Source organism: Salvelinus namaycush, chromosome 9 (assembly GCF_016432855.1).
Source record: "Salvelinus namaycush isolate Seneca chromosome 9, SaNama_1.0, whole genome shotgun sequence".
In the NCBI taxonomy this organism is placed as follows: Eukaryota; Metazoa; Chordata; class Actinopteri; order Salmoniformes; family Salmonidae; genus Salvelinus; species Salvelinus namaycush.
Window position 1 is genome coordinate 23,248,926 of NC_052315.1, and position 24,673 is coordinate 23,273,598.

Here is a 24,673-nt window from a genome sequence, read left to right on the forward strand (position 1 = left end):
GCCTATCATCAACATCAATGCTCACTTCCACTGAAACTGGACTGGACCTATCATCAAACTGGATATGAATAAAATAATATATAAGTTAACTAATAAAGGCCCAATTGTGAAAAACTAGATTCTAAATCGCGATTTTCGTAAATGAACTTTATGATAAAAAAATATGCATAATCGTTTGTCTACATTAACTAACATATTCCTATCAACTGTACATTTTTTGCATGATTCGTAATGACGTTACAATCACTTACATTTGCTTCCATCCTATAATTTTTGTCAGCTATCTTCGCTGAAGAAAGTCTCCATTTAAAAAAAAAAAGTAGAATAGTCTGTATACATACAAGAAGTACACAAATAGACAATGATCTGAAGAAAGTCTCCAGCCTTGGGTCGCAACGCAATTCGTCATGTGAACCACTCGATATGATTGGTCATCGCACAGCGGTCGCCGCTGGTTATTTGCATACAGTTGGGAAAAGTTTTATATCTCTCTTGTTTTAGAGATAGACAAGCTTTTGGCAGTAGCACATCGGCCATCACCGGTGAGTGAGTTGCGCATCATTGGGTGAGTCAGTGAAAATTAAGTTTGTACACAAACCTTCTCCGCTATGCAATCTGGTTTCAGAGCTGGTCATGGGTGCACCTCAGCCACGCTCAAGGTCCTAAACGATATCTTAACCGCCATCGATAAGAAACAATACTGTGCAGCCGTATTCATTGACCTGGCCAAGGCTTTCGACTCTGTCAATCACCACATCCTCATCGGCAGACTCGATAGCCTTGGTTTCTCAAATGATTGCCTTGCCTGGTTCACCAACTACTTCTCTGATAGAGTTCAGTGTGTCAAATCGGAGTGCCTGTTGTCCGGGCCTTTGGCAGTCTCTATGGGGGTGCCACAGGGTTCAATTCTTGCACCGACTCTCTTCTCTGTATACATCAATGATGTCGCTCTTGCTGCTGGTGAGTCTCTGATCCACCTCTACGCAGACGACACCATTCTGTATACTTCTGGCCCTTCATTGGACACTGTGTTAACAACCCTCCAGACGAGCTTCAATGCCATACAACTCTCCTTCCGTGGCCTCCAATTGCTCTTAAATACAAGTAAAACTAAATGCATGCTCTTCAACCGATCGCTGCCTGCACCTGCCCGCCCGTCCAACATCACTACTCTGGACGGTTCTGACTTAGAATATGTGGACAACTACAAATACCTAGGTGTCTTGTTAGACTGTAAACTCTCCTTCCAGACTCACATCAAACATCTTCAATCCAAAGTTACATCTAGAATTGGCTTCCTATTTCGCAACAAAGCATCCTTCACTCATGCTGCCAAACATACCCTTGTAAAATTGACCATCCTACCGATCCTCGACTTCGGCGATGTCATTTACAAAATAGCCTCCAATACCCTACTCAATAAATTGGATGCAGTCTATCACAGTGCCATCCGTTTTGTCACCAAAGCCCCATATACTACCCACCACTGCGACCTGTACGCTCTCGTTGGCTGGCCCTCGCTTCATACTCGTCACCAAACCCACTGGCTCCAGGTCATCTACAAGACCCTGCTAGGTAAAGTCCCCCCTTATCTCAGCTCGCTGGTAACCATAGCAGCACCAACCTGTAGCACGCGCTCCAGCAGGTATATCTCTCTGGTCACCCCCAAAACCAATTCTTCCTTTGGCCGCCTCTCCTTCCAGTTCTCTGCTGCCAATGACTGGAACGAACTACAAAAATCTCTGAAACTGGAAACACTTATCTCCCTCACTAGCTTTAAGCACCAGCTGTCAGAGCAGCTCACAGATTACTGCACCTGTACATAGCCCATCTATAATTTAGCCCAAACAACTACCTCTCCCCTTACTCTATTTATTTATTTATTTTGCTCCTTTGCACCCCATTATTTCTATATTTACTTTGCACATTCTTCCACTGCAAATCTACCATTCCAGTGTTTTACTTGCTATATTGTATTTACTTCGCCACCATGGCCTTTTTTTTGCCTTTACCTCCCTTATCTCACCTCATTTGCTCACATTGTATATAGACTTATTTTTCTACTGTATTATTGACTGTATGTTTGTTTTACTCCATGTGTAACTTTGTGTTGTTGTATGTGTCGAACTGCTTTGCTTTATCTTGGCCAGGTCGCAATTGTAAATGAGAACTTGTTCTCAACTTGCCTACCTGGTTAAATAAAGGTGAAATAAAAATAAATAAAAATTGTGTTTCTCATTTCTACCTGCAGGTGGAGATAGAGGCACATTTATTAAAGGAAGTAACCTACCACATATACTTAGTGGATGACAGTCAGGTTGGGGTGTTCTGTTGCAGGTAGAGACAGGAGGCAAGAGGAGCATCCTTGATGCAGACCCTTAGGTTCTGGCCACGATGGAGATTGCAGTGAAGACCCTTCATAGCCAGGGTCAGAGGAGTGCAATGGATAATGAGATGGAATGACTTAAGGTTCTGATTGAGGATTTTCTGCTTTTCAAATGGACATGTAGAAATTATGGGGCTTTATCACAGTTTCTTCTCAGACAAGACATTTCAAGTTGAAGAAAGAGTGTGCTAATCAAATCCAATTTTATTTGTCACATGCACCGAATACAACAGCTGTAGACCTTACCGTGAAATGCTTATTTACAAGGCCTTAACCAACAATGCACCAACAATGCATGTATATATATATATACACACTGAGTGTACAAAACATTAGAAACACCTTCCTAATATTGAGTTGCACCCTCTTTTACCCTCAGAACAGCCTCAATTTGTCGGGGCATGGACTCTACAAGGTGTCAACCTGCATGATGTAAAAAGTGTCATTCTCATTATATTGTCATACATTTTATCTCCAGCCTATAGACTACAGAAAAGGCCACATATTCTTTCTACCATATCCTATATTTGAGTTAGATAATTTTTTTGACGGAACGTTGGTGGGAGTGCTGCGGACATGCATCTCTCCAACAGCACCCTGTTTTTACACCCCTGCCGTTGATAAAGTGGGCACTGCTTATCAAAGGGTGTCATCAGTGTTCACCTAAAATGCCCATATGCCACTGGTTGAGAGAAATTGTCATTGTTTTTGGGTGGATTCATGTGAGGTTTTATGTGTTTATGTGTTGTTGGAGGTGCTGCCCCCGCATAAGGCGGCAGATCTAATCCTGCCTAATGAGCGCGCCGGCAGTGGTTTAAGCTGTTTTCTAGTGACATTTATTTGGATACATCCATAACAATGAGCTAATGATGCGCGATTTCACCTGGCATAGAAAATGTGCTCTCTAGTCAACACGCTGTTGTTTCAGAGGAACTAGCCAAAAACACAGCTAACAAATCACTTCAAACTAGCTGCATTTCATTAGACCTTTTTTCTATTGATATTTATTTGTGTATATACAGTCGTGGCAAAAAGTTTAGAAAATGACACAAATATAAATTTTCACAGTCTACTGCCTCAGTTTGTATGATGGCAATTTGCAATTACTCCAGAATGTTATGAAGAGTGATCAGATGAATTGCAATTAATTTCAAAGTCCCTCTTTGCCATGTAAATGAACTGAATCCCCCAAAAACATTTCCACTGCATTTCAGCCCTGCCACAAAAGGACCAGCTGACATCATGTCAGTGATTCTCTCATTAACACAGGTGTGAGTGTTGACGAGGCTGCCTGTCATGCTGATTGAGTTTGAATAACAGACTGGAAGCTTCAAAAGGAGGGTGGTGCTTGGAATCATTGTTCTTTCTCTGTCAACCATGATTACCTGCAAGGAAACACGTGCCATCATCATTGCTTTGCACAAAAATTGCTTCACAGGCAAGGATATTGCTGCCAGTAAGATTGCACCTAAATCAACCATTTATCGGATCATCAAGAACTTCAAGGAGAGCGGTTCAATTGTTGTGAAGAAGTCTTCAGAGCGCCCAAGAAAGTCCAGCAAGCGCCAGGATCGTCTCCTAAAGTTGATTCAGCTGTGGGATCGGGGCACCACCAGTACAGAGCTTGCTCAGGAATGGCAGCAGGCAGGTGTGAATGCATCTGCACACACAGTGAGGCGAAGACTTTTGGAGGATGGCCTGGTGTCAAGAAGGGCAGCAAAGAAGCCACTTCTCCCCAGGAAAAACATCAAGGACAGACTGATATTCTGCAAAAGGTACAGAGATTGGACTGCTGAGGACTGGGGTAAAGTCATTTTCTCTGATGAATCCCCTTTCCGATTGTTTGGGGCATCCGGAAAAAAGCTTGTCCGGAGAAGACAAGGTGAGCGCTACCATCAGTACTGTGTCATGCCAACAGTAAAGCATCCTGAGACCATTCATTTGTGGGGTTGCTTCTCAGCCAAGGGAGTGGGCTCACTCACAATTTTGCCTAAGAACACAGCCATGAATAAAGAATGGTACCAACACATCCTCCGAGAGCAACTTCTCCCAACCACCCAGGAACAGTTTGGTGACGAACAATGCCTTTTCCAGCATGATGGAGCACCTTGCCATAAGGCGAAAGTGATAACTAAGTGGCTCGGGGAACAAAACATCAATATTTTGGGTCCATGGCCAGGAAACTCTCCCGGCCTTTATCCCAATTGAGAACTTGTGGTCAATCCTCATGAGGCGGGTGGACAAACAAAAACCCACAAATTCTGACAAACTCCAAGCATTGATTATGCAAGAATGGGCTGCCATCAGTCAGGATGTGGCCCAGAAGTTAATTGACAGCATGCCAAGGCGGATTGCAGAGGTCTTGAATAAGAAGGGTCAACACTGCAAATATTGACACTTGGCATCAACTTCATGTAATTGTCAGTAAAAGCCTTTGACACTTATGAAATGCTTGTAATTATACTTCAGTATTCCATAGTAACATCTGACAAAAATATCTAAAGACACTGAGGCAGCAGACTTTGTGAAATTAATATTTGTGTCATTCTCAAAACTTTTGGCCACGACTGTACATAAAAATTATGCCGATTCAGCTGGAGATCGAATTTTAATATTGAAACAATGTTGCGTTTATACAAATCTCCGCTGTTGAAAACTAAATGCTGGTCTAAAAGAAATGTGAGATAATGTCTAGATGCTTTTTATAGTGCAGATAAAGTTTAGAAATTGCCTGGCTGGGCTGATGAGACAGTGGATTGTGCAGTCAGATGGAACACAGTAAATAGACATTATGTCCATTGTATAATGCTTTTATAAACTGTTACCAACATATTAAAATAACAATGAATTGCATTTTTTCATTAAAACGTTATTTTGATAAGTCAATTCATACAATTTCATTCTTCCTCCAGAAGATGTAGTCCAGACAATAATCTGGTTGTTAGTTATTTTGGCCATGTTGCTACAGACGCGACCCAGTCATACTTTTTTTTTGTTGCATAGTTGCTATGCAAAAGTACTGGTCGTCCTTTCTAAACTAAATGGTTGCTATGCAGGCTGGATGGCTGGATAATAATATTATTGTCACTTGCTATCTAGCTGGCCAACTCCAGCTAACTCAGTCACGTCAAACATGGAATGACAGTACACTAGCTGCATGTTTGTTTGAGCTTTTTTTCTATTGGCATTTACTTGGATATGCCCATATTTATGACTTTGATGTGTGATTTTGCCTGGCTCAGAAAAAGTTGTCTAGGCTTGTCTGGGCACCGTTCACTCCCCATATATGGTACAGAGATGGAAATTCAAAAGTGAAACATTGTTTCCGAGGTCGAACGGCAGACAGCGAGTCTTATATTAACTTCCGCTGTATCAAACTAAAAGCTAGACTGGAAGCAAGGGAAAATAATGTGCGAGTTGAGATAAATACAAAATATTATTCGGACAGCAACATGAACATGATATTCTTATAGAGGTGCATTGATCATTTCAGATGGAACTGTAAGCAGGCATAGAGTTCCTGTGATGGCAAATACAGCTTGGAACGCTGCTAGTCCAATTAGGATCCGGGATCCAAACAACTATTTTTATCATTCAAAATACATGTGCTGAAGTCATTTTAATGGTTTTTTTTTCAAATTTCCTAAAAATACCAACTTTGATTGTCATTATCTATCATATTTCCAGTGTCAATCTTACAATTGAAATGTGTTCTATTTAGACACTTGTACTAACAGTGTTGACATCAAATTTCATGCATTTATTTACACCAAACAGCGTCGTATTTTGATATTGTACTAAATATAGTACAATGACGTGAATGGGTTAATAGTAATGGTTCATTAGTAAATAATATACATTAAAATTATCAACAGATTAAACAAACTAGTCGACATCTCTCTAATTATCAGCGGAGTGCGGTGCAGCGCTGCTGCTCTAAAATAAACTCGCTCTCCTGCTTCTTAACAAGCACAGCAGATGGTTTAGATCTTTTCAGCCTATCACTGTAACCAGGACTGCTTTCACTTAAGAGATAGAGCTTGAGAGAAACATTGCCACCAGTGACAATTATATATATTTACAACAATTTGCCGATGTATAGACAGTCAAAGGACTTCCTATAACTACTTTATCATAGGCCAATAATTTGATTTCACCAAAAAGCTGAAACCTTTCAATGCAGCTGTGTCGCCAAATACTCTTGCGTCCAAGGGGAATTTGCATAGATATGCGTACTTCCGGATCTTTTTATTACTGCTATGCCTATAACGCAAATTAACTTTACTTCCTTATACACATAGAATTGAGGAACTGACCATTTCGCGGCTGGGTTAGGACTGTTTGAAAGACTGTATAATTTTTATAATCTCAAGCCTAAAAAACATGAATTAATTTATACAAGAGGCTACTTTACAGCTATAACATTGACTGTTTCATTTATTGGGTAAGTCTTAAAACTTTTCCGTTTTTTTGTGGGTGTGCAAATGTAGAGCAAAGTGAGAGCAGAGTGACTAGGGGGAAATCCGCTTTTAGTTTCAAGTGGAGAGTTGATGGTGATGGATCTTCTGCGCCGGTAATGGTCTGTGGCAGGGGTCTTGTGGGGTGTGATTGTGTGAACCTTCCTAATATAATTTTTTAGAATCGACAGAACACCTGTTGTGCATCCAAATGTCGATCTAATTTCCCCCAATCCATTAGAATATACATTTCCAAAGAACCCGTTATGTTATAGACCCTACATTCATTTTAACACTTGGAGTAACTGTCCAGCAAACTGTAGCTATTTTCATGATAATTCAATTGTGGATAGCAAATACCATTAACCTAAAAAAGTGGGGATTTGAATCTATTATGTGCCTAATGTAACCAGGGTTACTTTACATCATGTTTTGACATACCTGTATTGCATTGTCTCTCATATGGTACATCAAGACATGGGGAGTGCCACAGTGTTGGTTGGTTTCACATTTGGTTTACGCTACACTGGATACCTCTTTTACAGAAGGAAGTAGTGAACCATCAGTTATGCTTATAATTTATGTGTGTGTTGTTAACTATGTTCTTGTGGTGTATCAAGAAACTAGTTTGTGTAAATTTTGTGGATAGCCCTTTAAGGGGACGGCACCGGTTGAGAGCAAAGGTTTCCTCAGGAAAGATATTGAAATAGTTCTGGGTTAATACTTCACTTCTCTCTCTGGGTCCATCCATCCACTGCGCCTGCTGCTCATTTGCAATGTAAATAATGAGTGCTACATGGAATCAGGTCTGACACACTCATATACTATTACCCCTCAGTATTCCTGCACAAGGTTTGCTTCCATTTGTACACAACCACCATACCATGAAGCCTAAAAATGTAGAGGTGCAAATAACTTTCCCTCCCTCACACTAAGAGACCGCTGGGTTAACAGAAAAAAGAAAAAGATTGGTTGTTTAATGTTGTGGTTTGGAAAGTAGACCACATAGCTGCTAGAGCTGTTGCTCTTGGTTGAAATGTACAGTGCATTCGGAAAGTATTCAGACCCCTTCCTTTTTCCCACATTTTGTTACATTACAGCCTTATTCTAAAATGGATTTAAAAAAAATCCTCATCAGTCTACACACAATACACCATAATGACAAAGCGAAAACAGGTTTTTTGAAATTTTTGCAAATTTATTAAAAAGATGAAACAGAAATACCTATATAAGGTCCCACAGTTGAAAGTGCATGTCAGAGCAAAAACCAAACCATGAGGTCAAAGGAATTGTCTGTAGAGCTCAGCGAAAGGATTGTGTCGAGGCACAGATCTGGGGAAGGGTACCAAAACATTTCTGCAGCATTGAAGGTCAACAAGAACACACTGGCCTCCATCATTCTTAAATGGAGAAGTTTGGAACCATCAAGACTCTTCCTAGAGCTGGCTGCCCGGCCAAACTGAGCAATCGGGGGGGAAAGGGCCTTGGTCAGAGAGGTCACCAAGAATCCAATGGTCACTCTGACAGAGCTCCAGAGTTCTTCTGTGGAGATGGGAGAACCTTCCAGAAGGACAACCATCTCTGCAGCACTCCACCAATCAGGCCTTTATGGTAGAGTGGCCAGACGAAAGCCACTCCTCAGTAAAAGGCACATGACAGCCTGCTTGGAGTTTGCCAAAATGCACCGAAAGGACTCTCAGACCATGAGAAACAAGATTCTCTCATCTGATGAAACAAAGATTGAACTCTTTGGCCTGAATGCCAAGCGTCACGTCTGGAGGAAACCAGACACAATCCCTACAGTGAAGCATGGTGGTGGCAGCGTCATACTGTGGGGATGTTTTTCAGCGGCAGGGACTGGGAGACTAGTCAGGATCGAGGGAAAGATGAGCAGAGTACAGAGAGATCCTTGAAGAAAACCTCCTCCAGAGCGCTCAGGACCTCAGACTGGGGCCAAGGTTCACCTTCCAACAGGACAACGACCCTAAGCACACAGCCAAGACAATGCAGGAGTGGCTTCGGGACAAGTCTCTGAATGTCGTTGAGAGGCGAGAAACCTGAAAATAGCTATGCAGCGACACTCCCCATCCAACCTGACAGAGCTTGAGAGGCTCTGCAGAGAAGATTGGGAGAAACTCCCCAAATACAGGTGTGCCAAGCTTGTAGCGTCATACCCAAGAAGACTTGAGGTTGTAATCGCTGCCAAAGGTGCTTCAACAAAGTACTGAGTAAAGGGTCTGAATACTTATGTAAATGTGATATTTCAGTTTTTTTTATACATGTGCAAAAATGTTTAAAAAAACTGTTTTTACTTTGTCATTATGGGGTATTGTGTCTAGATTTGATGAGGTAAAAAACTATTTAATACATTTTAGAATATGGCTGTAACAGCATTTTGGAAAAAAAGTAAAGGGGTCTTGAGTACTTTCTGAATGCACTGTAGGTGTATTGATTAAACCTCTACAGGTTAATAAACTGAAGGAACCTTTCAGGTTTCGTGCAAGAAAAAGAACAAACAACAATACTATCAGAGAAAGCTTTTAGAATATATTTTTTATAGGTGAATTTGTAAGAACTGCAGATGATATGATCTCTGCAGACTAAACCTCTACAGGTTTAATCAATGCATGTTTTTCTTTCAAATGGTATCAAGAATATGCATGTCCTTGCTTCAGGTCCTAAGTTACGGTCAGTTAGATTTGGGTATGTAATTTTAGGTGAAAATTGAAAGGCACAAGTAAGGCACAAGAGGCAGTGCTGTATCATGAATACAGTCACAGGTAACACAGTTGGGTCATTCCTACATGTCCTTTTTCTGATAGTATTCTTTCAGAAAAAGGACATGTTTGACTTTCAGAAAAACATATTAGTCAAGCTCAGGCAATTATACAGTATATATTTTTTAATGTACATATTCCAACCTGTTAGGTGCATAATCCTAACAGGTCGGAACCTAACAGGGTGGAAATTTGGAGCCTAAATTAGCCAGAGCTCTGTGAGTGAGAAAGATTGAGCTAGCATAATGGTGAACACTTGAACAGGATTTTAACTTCTCTATAAAACATATTTTAACAAATTGAAATGTGGTTCATTTTCTCTATAATTTAGCCTAACAGGGTGGACATTTATGAGTGGGACATACAGACTGACAACATGAAACATGGAAAAATAGATACAATGGAGTGTTTATACACTGAACTAAAATATAAACGCAACATGTAAAGCGTTGGTTTCATGAGCTGAAATAAATGATCCCAGAAATGTTCCATACAAACAAAAAGCTTATTTCTCTCAAATTGTGTGCACAAATTTGTTTACATCCCTGTTAGCATTCCGCCTTTGCCAAAATAACATGACAGGTGTGGCATATCAAGAATCTGATTAAACAGCATGATCATTACACCTTGTGCTGGGTACAATAAAAGGCCACTCTAAAATGTGCAGTTTTGTCACAGAACACAATGCCACAGGTTTTGAGGGAGTGGGCAATTGGCATGCTGACTGCAGGAATGTCCACCAGATCTGTTGCCAGAGAATTTAATGTTCATATTTCTACCATAAGCCGCCTCCAACATAATTTAAAATAATTTTGACAGTACGTCCAACTGACCTCACAACCGCAGACCACATATATGGCGTGGTGTGGGCGAGCAGTTTGCTGATGTCAACATTGTGAACAGAGTGCCCCATGGTGGCGGTGCGGTTATGGTATGGGCAGGCATAAGCTACTGACAATGAACACAATTGTTTTTTATCGATGGCAATTTGAATGCACAGAGATACTGTAACGAGTCCCATTGACTTGCCATTGTCGTGCCTTTTTTTTAAGGTATCTGTGACCAACAGATGCATATCTTTATTTCCAGATGTGAAATCCATAGATTAGGACCTAATTTATTTATTTCAAATGACTGATTTCACTAACTGTAACTCAGTAAAGTCTTTGAAATTGTTGCATGTTGCGTTTATATTTTTGCTTGGTACAGTATATTTTTTACAGTTGAACCATTGTTCTCCAACCAAAGAAATTATGACATTTCCTGAATGTGGTGTCATTTTAGAAAGGGGTGGTTTTCTTAAATGGAGAATTACAACAAACTATCAGGATGGAAAGTGATATCAAGGACACACAGAAAATCTTAAATTAAATAACAATAAATACGATAATCATAAAAACAACGTTATGATGAGAGAGAATTTAGCTAGGACTATAAAATAATGAAGAAAGATGATAAAAAATGTATTATTTTAAGCCTTATATTTCTCATGGAAGTTGATGAATAACAACCGGGGACATAGCAATAATGCCTACATTCACAGTATTTTTCTTCTACAAAATGCATAGGAATCCCTTTCAAGATCAATATTTTTATGCTTTTAGGGTAAATGACACCTTATCGTATATTTAAAGCCGTTTGGAATCCAAATTTTACACCAAATAAGAAGGGATATTTCCTGGGGACAGATAAGGCACTGCACGGTTGGAATGACCCAGTCAACCCATTTACCTGTGACTGTATTCATGATACAGCATTGCTTCAGCGTGCCTTATTGCTTTTTTTATACAAAGATGGGGTCTAATCCTGGATGCTGATTGGTTAAAACCGCAATCCAGCAGGTGTCTATTCTACAAGTTACCACCGGCTAGCTCAACCCAGTCAGTCATTAATAATTGTTGGTTAGTTGCTATGTGAAAGGACTGGTCGTCAGTTCTTAACAAACGGGTTGCTTTCCAGGCTGGAAAGTTTTCTTGTCACTTGCTAGGTAGCAAGCCAACTTCAGCTAACTCCGTGACGTCAACCATTGAACCTGGCATTACAGTACACTAAATGCATTTTCGTTTGTTTGAGCTTTTTTCTATTGGCATTTACTTGTATATGTCCATGATAATGACGTTGATGCGGGATTTCGACTGGCTCAGAAAAAGTTGTCTCGTCTGGGCACAGTTTACTTTATGTATGGTAGTACTAGAGATCGAAATTCAAAAGTGAAACATTGTTTCCGATGTCGAACAGACAGACGGCAAGGTTCATATTAACCCCCGCTGTACCAAAGTAAATGCTAGGCTGGAAGCAAAGGGAAACAATTTGAGATTAGATAAATAAATATATATATGAGATAAATATAAGACATGATTCGGACACCAACTTGAACATGATATTCTTATGGAGGCACAGTGATCATTTTCAGATAGAAATGTTAGCAGGCATCGGTGTGTCTGTTTCCCGCCAATACAGCATGGCTTGGAACACTGCTCGTCCAATCAGCATGCATGATCCAAACAACCAGTTTTATAATTGAAAATAAATAAGCTAATATACAATGCAAAGTAGAGTTGTTATAAGTTACAGATCTGTTATCAAGCAAATTAAATAAAACATGTTTCCATGTTATAAACATAGACATTCCTAACAAGTCATCAATGCAAATGAACATAATATACTGTCACTGTACACTATGCACCTCCTGAAATATTTAAAGCGGTCAAATAAAAGCATGCTTTATAACTGTATAGGCCTGTAGTTGCTTCCTCGTCCTTTGTTTGACATGATGAAACCATGAATCCTGAAACAGCTTTATGGAGAGGCTATAGGGTAGGGTGTTTAATGAGTCACTGAACAAAACCTTGGACATAGTGAACCATTGAATCCCTACTATAAGTAGAGTATGGGCCCATTTCACAGGGCCAGAAATGGCGGGGCCGGGGCGAAGCCAGCAGGGAGAGCTGACGGAGTACAAGAAGAGTCTGATCAAGAGGGACCTGGAGATGGGCATCGTCATGACCGTGTTCCGCCAGAAGGTAGAGCGCCTTACTGTGCAGGTCATCATGGAGACCAGGCAGGTGGCCTGGACCCGAACAGCAGACAAGAATGATGGTGTCTGTGAGTAACCCTGAATCTAAGTCTAACTCGAATCCCAACCTTAACCCTAAAACAATGAGAAGAGAAGGGCTGTGAGTACATTAAGAGATGTGGTGTGTGGATAGGGATGTGTGTGAGGGAAAGTGTAAAAGCTGTTGAGTATGTGAGAGAGTGAGTAACAATGATGAGTACGGTTTCAGTGGATCTGTCTGAGATACGGGAGATTCGCCCAGGGAGGAACTCAAAGGACTTTGAGAGGTTCAGAGATGGCAGGGACAAACATGATGAGAATACCTGCTTCACCATCTTCTATGGATCCCAATTTGTTCTTAACACCATAAGCCTTGGCGGTAAGTGTGCGTGGGAGGGTGCAGAGTATGTCCACTTTTCTGTGTTTATTTGATGCCATACAACCACATTTTGTTAATGATAGCATATTGATTAAATATGGATGGTTTATCGTAGGTTATATTGGATAATATAGCTTGTAATAGTCTGTGTTGATTGACAGCTGACACTGTGGATGACGCGGATAAATGGCTGACAGGCCTGGAGTTACTGAGACAGGAGACACTGGTGGCCCCCACACCAGACATCATAGAGAGGTGAACACACACACACACACACACACACACACACACACACACACACACACACACACACACACACACACACACACACACACACACACACACACACACACACACACACACACACACACACACACACACACACACACGTGAATAGACCACAAACCTAAACCCATATACTGTACACACACATTATATGGACGATAACTGACCATTACTGACCATATTGTTTGTTGTTTCCAGCTGGTTGAGGAAACAGATGTATTCTATCAATCAGACTAAAAAGAACCGGTAAGAACAGTTTCAACCCTCAAAAATTGATTTAATCCTTTACTTAATTATACCACTTTTTGTGCCAAATCCCATTCTGCCCCTTTAGTAATTTCCCCAATTCAATCCATTGTTCTTTTAATTTGTTCTCCTCAGTATCACCTTGAAGGAGGTGAAGTCTCTTCTGCCACAGCTCAACTACAAGGTCCCCGGCACACGTTCCCTGAAGGAAAAGTTCTCGGTAGTCATCCCCTTTTCATCCCCCTTCACACCTTCATCCTCACTGCTGCCAAAGCTTTAATGAGTTGTAGAACCAAGGAGCTGAAGTTTCCCTCCCTCCTTGGCCAGATAAAAACTTGGGCAGTAGAATTAATTCTATTCATGAGTTATTTTAGATGATAATAAGTGGTCTTGGGCACTCAAGTGATTTCTCAATTGTAATAGAATTGAAGTATGTATGTAATAAAATAAATTGTAGTATTCTGAACCAAGGGCACTACAGACCCGGGTTTGATCCCAGGCTGTGTCACAGCCGGCCGTGACCGGGAGACCCATGAGGCGGCTCACAATTGGCCCAGTGTCGTCCGGGTTAGGGGAGGGTTTGGCGGCCAGGATTTCCTTGTCGCATCACGCTCTAGCGACTCCTTGTGGTGGGCCGGGCGCCTGCAAGCTGACACCGACACATTGGCGCGGCTTCCTTCCGGGTTAAGCGAGCAGTGTGTCAAGAAGCAGTGAGGCTTGGCAGGGTCGTGTTTCGGAGGACGCATGGCTCTTGATCTTCGCCTCTCCCGAGTCTGTAGGGGAGTTGCAGTCATGGGACAAGACTGTAACTACCAATTGGATATCACGAATTTGGGGAGAAAAATGGGGTAAACAAATAACAAATATAAAAAAACTATTCTGAACCAAACATTGTCCATCTCCCTCTTTTGTTCCAGGAAATTGGAGCAAGGAAAGATGTCTTGAACTTTGAGCAGTTTCATAAATTCTACAATATTCTAATGTTTGATCAGAAAGATGTGAGTCATAATTTTACTGCACTACTACACTCTCTAAGTAGAAAATGCTGAACAGATACTATAAATTACTGATAATTTAACTTCTCTTACAGTATGTATTGATATGTGTGTTCACATCGGAAGTGTTAGCTAGCATATCCCATTTTGCATGTTAAATATGATTAGACAGACTTTGTGTGTGTGTGTGTGACTGTGTATTGACTTGTAACTGGTGTGTGGATATGTTTAATCAGATTCTCGAGGAGTTCAAAAGGGAATCATGTGCTTTCATCATGGGGTGGGTCTTTCTTTTCATTGAAAAATGTAGTTCAACAATCACAAATAATCATTTACTCAGCTTTATTATACCGGTAAACTTGAGTCTTGTTGACGGTATGTTGGTGGGTGATGTGGTTTTTCCCTACTGTAGTAGTACAGATAAACCTGATGCCTCTGCAGTTCTTCTCCATGATTTCCAAAGATTTCTTCTGTACCAGCAGAAGGTAAGATCAAGCTATCTATCAATTATGAAATTGGTAAAACTGGGTCTGTTTCTGTCAGTGTTTAACCTGCTACCTGTTATCATTACCTTTATTGTAATTTTTTATCTCTATTTTCCTCACTCTCTACGTTTCTCTTTCTCAGGAGTCATGGGCCAATGACCTGAACCAGGTTCGAGAGCTGATGACCACCTTTATAGACGACACCATGAGGAAGACCAACGATCCAGAGTTCACCGTCAGCGAGGTGGGACAGTGTTCGATGTGTGTGTGAATGGGGAGTGGAGAACGATGTGTTATGTTTGTCACAGCGCTCTCTCTCTCTTCTCTCACTTTAGTTCCTCAGTTTCCTCTTCTCTAAGGAGAACTCGATTTGGGATGAGAAATACTCAGAGATGTGCAACCTGGATATGAACAACCCATTGTCCCACTACTGGATCAATTCCTCACACAACACGTCAGTACCGCCACATAACACAAAAATACAACATAACACTATGAAATGAACACTACTTAACTTTTTTAAATAAAATATATTGATGCAATGCGTTAAAAAAAGGGTCAAGGTGCTGCTTTTTAGACCGATTTGCCTCATGATTTGTCAACTCGTGTACAATTTCTCTGTCCTTCAAACCGGAGTGCTGCTGCAGGCTCTTTGCACGTCTTGACCAATCCGATTTGCGGAAATCGCAGGTCGCGCGGGATGGGCGCAACGCACAAAGCTCAAAGCGGGATCTCCAATTTCCTCCTGTATTTATTAAGCAACCGTGATAGCACATCACTCCCAATAGACACGAGCAAAAGCTCTTACATAAATGCAGCAGCCTATAGAGCTAAACATTAGCGATAAGACTTGCTGTATTGCATGGAAACGAGAGTATTTTTCAGTCTGATCAATTGTAGGCTACTAACAACAGCAGCTGAATAGTCTAGCCTATGTGCTCTTGTCGCTCTGGCCAGGGTAAACAAAGAGGAAACGTGTATTTATAGCCCATTTGTTTGTGAGAAAATTTGAATGGGATAAAATGTGGTTTATATTCAAGCTTGGGCTGACTAGGCTACCTAGACTTTATCAAACCAAAACTGGAATTAATCAATAGGCCTAAACACAATAGCTGACATAGACTGTGAGTACATGTTTTATTAGGCCTACAATTGCATAGGGCAGGACTACACGATGCAAACCTGCATAAAGCAAGCTCAGCTCTGTTTGTTTTATTGTCCAATCATGTTGCTTTCTCCGTGTCTGTGTATAGGAAACACCTCTAGTCCTTAAAATATAATTAATATGAACAAGTACAAGGTTGAGGCAATTTGACAGGATTTTCATCCTCACCAAGACCAGGAGTTTTTCCATAATTAAAAAAACAACCATGTGACTTGATTAGAAAAACTATTTTCCTATCATAGCCCATATTAAACCTTTTTACAACAGATTAATCACATCATACCGTATAAGGTCTGGAGTTTTACCTGGTTAGTTTACCAGATCAGGAAACGCTACGGGCCCCAGAATGTTTTTTCACCAGACCACTCTGGGATCTGTGGTGCCACCTCTGAATAGGCTATGACTCATATTATAATAAACACACAAATGCTCTTTATGATTTGTTTGCATGTTGTATTTCTTGTTATGATGTTGTTATGTGTTTCCATCAGGTACTTGACTGGAGACCAGCTGCGGAGCGAGTCGTCCACCGAGGCCTACATTCGCTGCCTGCGTCTGGGATGCCGCTGTGTTGAGTGTTAGTTGTACACCTTCAACCTCACTAAAACAGTCCCTGCAATATTTTACTTTGCCCTCGTTACATTATCCATTTACTTCTATAGTTGGGAAGGATTATTTTGTGTTGTGTGGCCCTGTAGTGGACTGCTGGGAAGGGCCAGGTGAGCCCATCATATACCATGGCTGGACCAGAACCACCAAGATCAAGTTTGAGGACGTGGTGAAGGCCATCAATGACCATGCCTTTGTCACATCTGAGTGAGTCTGAATCTGTCTGAGAAAACTCACCCAAACTAATAAACATACCCACACCTGAGGTGCTTTACAACTGAGGACTGTAAATGTTTCTAGAACATTCTGTCTGTGTTGACTGAGCATTGTGGTGCTGTTGTTGTCAGATACCCTGTGGTTCTCTCCATCGAGGAGCACTGTCCCATAGAGCAGCAGAGGCAGATGGCTCGTATCTTCAGAGAGGTATTCCAGGACAAGCTGCTGATGGAGCCTGTGGAGCTGATGGCTGAACAGCTGCCCTCCCCCACACAGCTCAAGGGCAAGATCATCCTCAAGGTGAGGGCCAGCCCAGAGGATACAATGGGGATGGTTGTATGATATCATCCTCAAGGTGAGGGCCAGCCCAGAGGATACAATGGGGATGGTGGTTGGATATCATCCTCAAGGTGAGGGCCAGCCCAAAGGATACAATGGGGATGGTGGTATGATATCATCCTCAAGGTGAGGGCCAGCCCAGAGGATACAATGGGGATGTGGTGGGAGGGAATAATGTGAAGAATTGGGTCACAGGGAAAAACGGTTTCCGGTTTCCGTAGTATGTGGTACAGCATGTTACAGTAAAGTGATTCATCATCATGATATGATGGGCTATACAGATGACAGTCAGTTATTACTTGCGTGGTGGGTCTGTGGTGGTCCAACACCCCTCCCCTCCTCACCCCTACAGCACAAGAAACTGAGTGTGGAGGGAGGCATCAGCGGAAAGGACTTCCGAAAGGGAGAGAAGCAAGGAGACCTGCATATCTGGGATCCAGTGGACCAGGTAACTTAGAGACCACCTGTCCTGTTAACATGATATGGTTCCAAGCTAGTTCCTTAGAAGTCTGTAGGCCTATTTGGTTCAGGAAGTGTGTTGTATATTATTGTATTTGTTTCATAGTCATAGCATTGTTAGTGTATATTTTGTTGTTGTGATGGTTGCCGTTGTCAACTATTCTGACATTGTGCCTGTTTGTCCACCTGTAGCGATGGAACAAGCACTACTGTGTGATTTCAGATGACACACTCTATTACGCAGAGGAGGAGGAGGAGGATGAGCTCAGGAAGGTAAACAACAGAGAATAGTTCATTTCTAATTGTAGGAAACAAATGATCATTGTCACGGTATTTAATTATTACATAATTATGACTGTTTTTTACCGCCCTGCCTCCCTCCCTGCCCCCCCCCCCCCCCCCCCCCCCCCCCTCAACGCTGTAGTCCCCAGAGCTCCACACGTCTGAGCCTTGGTTCCATGGGAGGATGAGTGAAGGGAGGCAGACAGCAGAGAGGCTGCTTCAGGAGTTCTGTGCTGAGTCGGGAGGCAGGGATGGCACCTTCCTGGTCCGAGAAAGTGACACCTTTGTGACAGACTTCACCCTCTCGTTCTGGTACGCCAGCTTGTCTTCAACTCTACTGCCAGTACGTGTCCTGTGTTTAGATCTCTGCTGTGCTGATGTCTGTTTTCGGTGGGTTATACTGTAGGCGCAGTGGGAGGGTCCAGCACTGTCGTATCCGCTCTGGCTCAGAGGGAGGACATACTTTCTACTTCCTGACTGATAACCTGCACTTCCCCAGTGTGTACTCACTGATCCAGCACTATCGCGACATGCCCCTCCGCTGCCACGACTTTGACCTGCGCCTCACTGAGGCTGTCCCTCGACCCAACCCACACCTACTGGAAGGGTGAGTTACATAGGGTCATCTGACATAGAGTATGTCTGAATTTAAACATGCACACAGGTACACAAGAATGCACACACTTAACACGTAGATTCTCTCTCTGTGTGTTGTGGTGGTCAGGTGGTTCTATAGTAACCTGAGCAGAGGGGAGGCAGAGGACTATCTGTTGAGAATCCCCCGGGACGGAGCCTTCCTCATCAGACAGAGAGAGGAGAGCGACTCCTACGCTATCACCTTCAGAGGTGATGGCAAGGTGAAGCACTGTCGGATCCAGAAGGATGGCTCTATGTACGTGCTGGGAACCACCACTGAGTTCGAGAGCCTGGTGGAGCTGGTCAACTACTTCCGTAAGAAGCCTCTGTATCGCAAGATCAAACTACGCTACCCTGTCACACTGGAACTGGTCAGCCGCTTCAGCACGGTAAGAGAGAGGGACGGGAGAGACTGGAGGCAGAAAAGAGAGGATGGGAGAGAGATATAATGTGGATGAGAGGAGGGCAGAGGGAGGGAGAAAGGGAGAAAGGGGGGCAGAGACTGGACTGCTGGGGGAGGAAAGGTTAAGTAGAGTATGTTTTCTGATAAGTGTCTTCAATGGTTTGTCTGTGTAGGAGACAGACTGCGCCTCACTGTATGATATGAAGATGTATGTGGAGCCAAATGAAATCGAGCCGTCACTGGTATGTTCACATATTATGTTAACTTGTTTCCCTTCATTGAAATTATGTTTATAGATTTTCTCAGGCAATGTCAATGTAGTGTGTGTATCTATGTTTGTATGTGTATTAATGTATGTACCTGTTGATGTACTGTATGTTTAACCCCATCAGCCGAAGAGTACAGTTAAAGCTCTGTACGACTACAGACCCATGAGACCTGATGAACTGAACTTCTGCAAGGGGGCTCTGATCCACAGTGTGTCCAAAGACAGCGATGGATGGTGAGGCCTCAGAACACAGACACACACGATCTGATCCCAGGTCAGATTAGGAACATACTAACCTCTCTCTGCTGCTCCCTATAGGTGGAAAGGGGACTATGGGGGAAAGTTGCAGCTATTTTTCCCTGCCAACTATGTTGAGGAAGTGTCCAACAATATCAAAGCTGAGTCACAGGATCAGGTAGGAGGAGTGATCAGTATTTTGCATGGTGTTACTGTATTACTGGTGTGGGGTCAGTCTGTCAATGACATTGTGCATTTGTGCTGTATATTTCTTGTGTGGTAAGAGTGCATTTTTAGAGATCTACAGTGTACACATTTGTCTCACAGGTCATGGAGGACAATCCTCTGGGGGATATGTGTAAAGGAGTTGTTGACATTTCCAAGTGTAACGTTGGTGAGTACAGTCATTCTGTTACATCTGTTTTACATGTTGTCCAAACACAGATAATCTATATCAGAAACATGCTATCTTCACATGATTAACACACTACATACCAAACCCCCAGTCCTTCCACACAGCACGTGCTCATTAGACCAACTGCTCTTAAAACATACCTCATATCAACGGTACACACAACTACACACAATTCCAAATGGATCGTTTTAGACCACGACACCGTACACAGGATAAATATACAATTGACGGTACATAACATGTAGACACAGTCTAGTCCTGTACCCAAACACAACACTGTATTATATATACAGTACATTACACATAATAAATATTTTACTTTCTCTTCCCCATGCTCCCTCCATCCCGCTCTCTTCTCAGTGAGATCGGCAAAGAATGGGAAGTCCCATGTCATGACACTTCAGATGAGTGATTACGACAGTAAGATTCATTTTGACTTTGCGGCAGAGTCACTGGAAGACCTGTTTGAGTGGTACCAGGTGGCCTGGGACATCACTCAGAGAGAGATCACCAAGCAGCACAACAAGCAGTTAGAGGCTAGTATCATGATATAATTCCATTTATAAACTGGGTGGTTCGAGCCCTGAATGCTGATTGGCTGACAGCCGTGGTATATCAGACCGTATACCACGGGTATGACAAAACATTTATTTTTACTGCTCTAATTACGTTGGTAACAAGTTTACAACAGCAATAAGGCACATCGGGGGTTTGTGGTATATGGCCAATATACAACGGCTAAGGGCTGTGTCCAGGCACTCCGCGATACGTCGTGCATAAGAACAGCCCTTAACTATGGTATATTGGCCATATACCACACCCCCTCGTGCCTTATTTCTTAAATAACCCAACGGCATATATACGTAAGAGGCTAGTATGATATCTTTATATCTACCATTCCAAAGCTGTATAGCCCAGCGTATATTGTGATGTCATGCTGAGAGGAAGCTGCTACACAGCCAGGGGGTACCAGGCGTCTTCAGTGATGTCATACTGATAAATCAAATCAAATTGTATTTTTTACATGGGCCGAATACAACAGGTGTAGACCTTACCGTGAAATGCTTACTTACAAGCCCTTAACCAACAATGCAGTTTTCAGAAAATAGAGTTAAGAAAATATTTACGAAATAAAATAACAATAATGAGGCTATATACAGGGGGTACCGGTACCGAGTCAATGTGCGGGGTACAGATTAGGGACAGGAAGCCGTCTTCAGTGATGTCATGCTGACAGGAAGCTGCTGTGTGTTTTCTGTCCTCCAGATCAAGCAGCAGGAGGAGGTGGAGAAGAGTGAAGAGGTTGCCATGGAGATGTCTGACCTGGTGGTGTACTGCCAGCCTCGGAGCAAGGAGAAGGACCGCTTTGGTACGATCCCCAGCCCTACCACCCTTACCACCCACCTAAGGCATTCATCCTATGACATGCACTGCAATACACATTAGAGATTTCAAATGTGTGTTTTCAAATTAAATTCAATCCACCCTTTACTCACACTCATATTATTACTACCAGAATATGTCACCCTTCACCACAGTCAGATGTGGTCGACTCTCTCCTCTCAGTATTGTTCTGATCAAACTTAGTCTGCCCATTACCAATCATGACCCCACAGTGAACTACTGCTACAAAGAGATCCGCTCCTTTGTGGAGAACAAGATCCCGGCCAAGAACAAAACTCCAGACTTCCTGAAGTACAACCGCAAGTCCCTGAGCCGCATCTACCCCAAGGGCCAACGTGTAGACTCATCAAACTACGACCCTTACCCTCTGTGGGCCTGTGGCTGCCACATGGTGGCACTCAACTTCCAGACTGCAGGTTGGTTTGATTAGCATGTGTTAAAGATGGAGGGGGAATGAAAATATGTCCATGGTGTAAAGTACTTAAGTAGTTTTTTGGGGTATCAGTACTTTACTTTACTATTTATATTTTTGACTACTTTTACTTTTACTTCACTACATTCCTTAAGAAAATAGTGTACTTTTTACTCCATACATTTCCCCTGATACCCAAAAGTACTTGTTACATTTTGAATGCTTAGCAGAACAGAAAATGTCCAGTTCACACACTTATCATCCCTACTGCCTCTGATCTGGCGGACTCACTAAACACAAATGCTTCATTTGTAAATGATGTCTGAGTATTGGAGTGTGCCCCTGGCTATCTGTAAATTAATTTTTCTTTTAAATAAATTGTGCCCACTGGTTTGCTTAATATAAGGAATTTGAAATGATTCACACTTTTACTTTTGATACTTAAGATGTTTTTAAGTATATTTAAAACCAAATACTTTTCCTCAAGTAGTATTTTACTGGGTGGCTTTCACTTTTCACTCCTTTCCTATTAAGGTATCTTTACTTTTACTCAAGTTTGACAATTCAGTACTTTTTCCACATGCCCTTGGTAGAGCAAGACACTTAACATTTTAGGACAACTTATGTGCATACATTTTTATACTTTTTATGTACTGATCCCACAAACCAGGTGTTGCAAGAACCATGCTTTACCAACTGAGCTACACTAATTTGCAACAGGGACTCTACTACTATGGCTGATCTTGTCAAACAACACATTTCACTGCACCTATCCAGTGTATGTGACAACAAAAACATGTGTTCACAGAGATTAGGAAAGTGCTTGCTCGGTGTCCAAGTGATGTTCATGTTTGTTTATGTCCCCAGATAAGTATACTCAACTCAACAGTGCCCTCTTCAGCCTTAACGGACATACAGGCTACGTGCTACAGCCAGAGATGATGCGCTCAGACAGCTATGATCCACATCTGGAGAAGAGGAAAGTCAAGTTCACCCTTACTGTCAGGGTATGGCTCTGCTCATTGTCCAAATGTATTTATTTACACTGACATTTCCCTGCTAATCTTTCATATGGTAAACTGGTTACTGTTGAGCACTGAGTTTGTTGTGCTGCCCCCTGTAGGTGATTGCTGCCAGACACCTTCCTAAGCCAGGCCGTAGCATTGCTAGCCCTTTTGTAGAGACGGAGCTGTGTGGACACACAGAAGATAACAAGTTTAAGACCGTCGTCTATCGTAAGGAGTGGGAGTGGATAGAATTACATTCTTCCCACAATGCCGTCCAGCAAATTAAAGAAACTCAGCTTGTGTGTGTTGTTTTAAAGATGAAAGGATGTTGGTAATGGGGCTTATATTTGTTCAGGTGACAATGGGCTGAACCCGGTGTGGAAGGCTCCTCCAGAGCCGGTGACGTTCCCAGTCCATGAGCCAGAGCTCACCTTCCTGCGCTTTGTGGTGAATGAGGAGGACATGTTCTCAGACCCTAACTTCCTGGCTCAGGCTACCTTCCCTGTGAAGGGCATCCGCTCAGGTAGGACACACAACCACTAATATGTGGTGCATGAACCCTTAAGCCCCTCATTTACACACTTCTACACTGGTTCATCTTAGGGTACCGTTCTGTTCCTCTGAAAAATGGCTTCAATGAGAGCATAGAGCTGGCGTCTTTACTGGTCTACATCGATGTGCAGCAGGTGGAGGTGAGACACACTGCATGTTGACAGCCTTTGGTGTTAGTGGTGGTGTTTGTGCATCTGGATGGTGAGCCTGTGTCTGTCTGCCAATCAGAAAGCAGAGGAGGAGCTGTACTCGTCGTCCAACCAACTGCGGAGGCGGCAGGCTGAGATAAACAACGAGATCTTCCTGTACGACACCCACACCAGCCTGCAGCGTTCCGCCCCCCCACAGCTCCGTGACGACCTCATGAGAGAGTTCAGCACCAATGAGACACAGTTACAGAAGATCCAAGATACCTGCAAACAGAAGTAAGCCTGAGTTGTGCTCTATTCAAATCAACGTTTATTGGTTGCGTACACAGATTTGCATATGTTATCACAGGTGCAGCGAAATGCTTATATAAAAATAATAATAAAAATTGTGAACAGAAATGTCATGATGATAAATTAATTTTATCTTATCTGGTCCTAGGATAAAGGAAAAGAAAATCAACAACAGTAAATTTTATTCCTGAGGGCAGCTCATCCTGAGCCTGCGTGGTTGCATCCCAAACTTCAGTCTTACAAAGCCAAGGCCAACAGAGAGAAAATGTGTGATGTTTAACATTTGCATAATTTTGGGTGTTAATGGGTTATTAAGATGAACAGTGAAAGGTGCACTTAGCAGCATCATACTGATAATGTATTCTTCAAAAACTTCAGAGAAATTAAGTCGTGTTACCAGTGTATTGTTCGTTTCTTTTTTGTTCTCAACAAATGCATTCTTTAACTACTGATATATTGTAGACATACAGGGCTATTTGCAGGTGAAACTGTTGCTTAGAGCACATTATGTTGCTTTGATAATCCTTCTGTTTATATTTTATTTTATGGTTCCTCTGCGTAATTTTAGTCAATAAAATATTACCTCTTCTGCTGACTATCTTCGCTTCATTTGATCAGATTAAACTATGGCATTTGAAAACAGTGAAACTTACACAGAACCTATAAATAACTATGCAGCACTCACATTTTAAACATATTCACAGACAGTTTATTTTGATTGAAATGATTTCACATCATAGTATTTTATTTTCCTGTAGAAGGTC

The 24,673-nt window shown here is 42.1% G+C and overlaps 1 protein-coding gene across 2 annotated transcripts; it reads left to right on the top strand.

The window, feature by feature from the left end:
- The first annotated feature begins 6,560 nt into the window (after positions 1 to 6,560).
- On the top strand, positions 6,561 to 24,504 carry plcg2 (phospholipase C, gamma 2). Of its 2 annotated transcripts, XM_039001138.1 has the most exons (32): positions 6,573 to 6,830; positions 12,528 to 12,725; positions 12,905 to 13,054; positions 13,216 to 13,309; positions 13,538 to 13,585; positions 13,721 to 13,805; positions 14,503 to 14,583; positions 14,817 to 14,860; positions 14,993 to 15,065; positions 15,208 to 15,309; positions 15,401 to 15,519; positions 16,722 to 16,807; positions 16,929 to 17,046; positions 17,187 to 17,355; positions 17,747 to 17,842; positions 18,046 to 18,126; positions 18,278 to 18,447; positions 18,542 to 18,742; positions 18,860 to 19,160; positions 19,348 to 19,416; positions 19,567 to 19,676; positions 19,761 to 19,857; positions 20,007 to 20,073; positions 20,455 to 20,630; positions 21,361 to 21,463; positions 21,711 to 21,914; positions 22,778 to 22,917; positions 23,034 to 23,145; positions 23,273 to 23,440; positions 23,521 to 23,609; positions 23,698 to 23,894; positions 24,058 to 24,504. In XM_039001138.1, the coding sequence occupies exons 2-32, from the start codon at positions 12,536 to 12,538 to the stop codon at positions 24,098 to 24,100; spliced, it is 3,783 nt and encodes a 1,260-aa protein (XP_038857066.1). In that variant the 5' UTR covers positions 6,573 to 6,830; positions 12,528 to 12,535; the 3' UTR covers positions 24,101 to 24,504. The 2 variants fall into 2 exon arrangements, with proteins under 2 accessions (XP_038857067.1, XP_038857066.1); XM_039001139.1 differs by lacking the exons at positions 23,034 to 23,145; positions 23,521 to 23,609; positions 23,698 to 23,894; positions 24,058 to 24,504 and having other exon boundaries at positions 6,561 to 6,830; positions 23,273 to 23,401.
- The last annotated feature ends 169 nt before the right edge of the window (positions 24,505 to 24,673 follow it).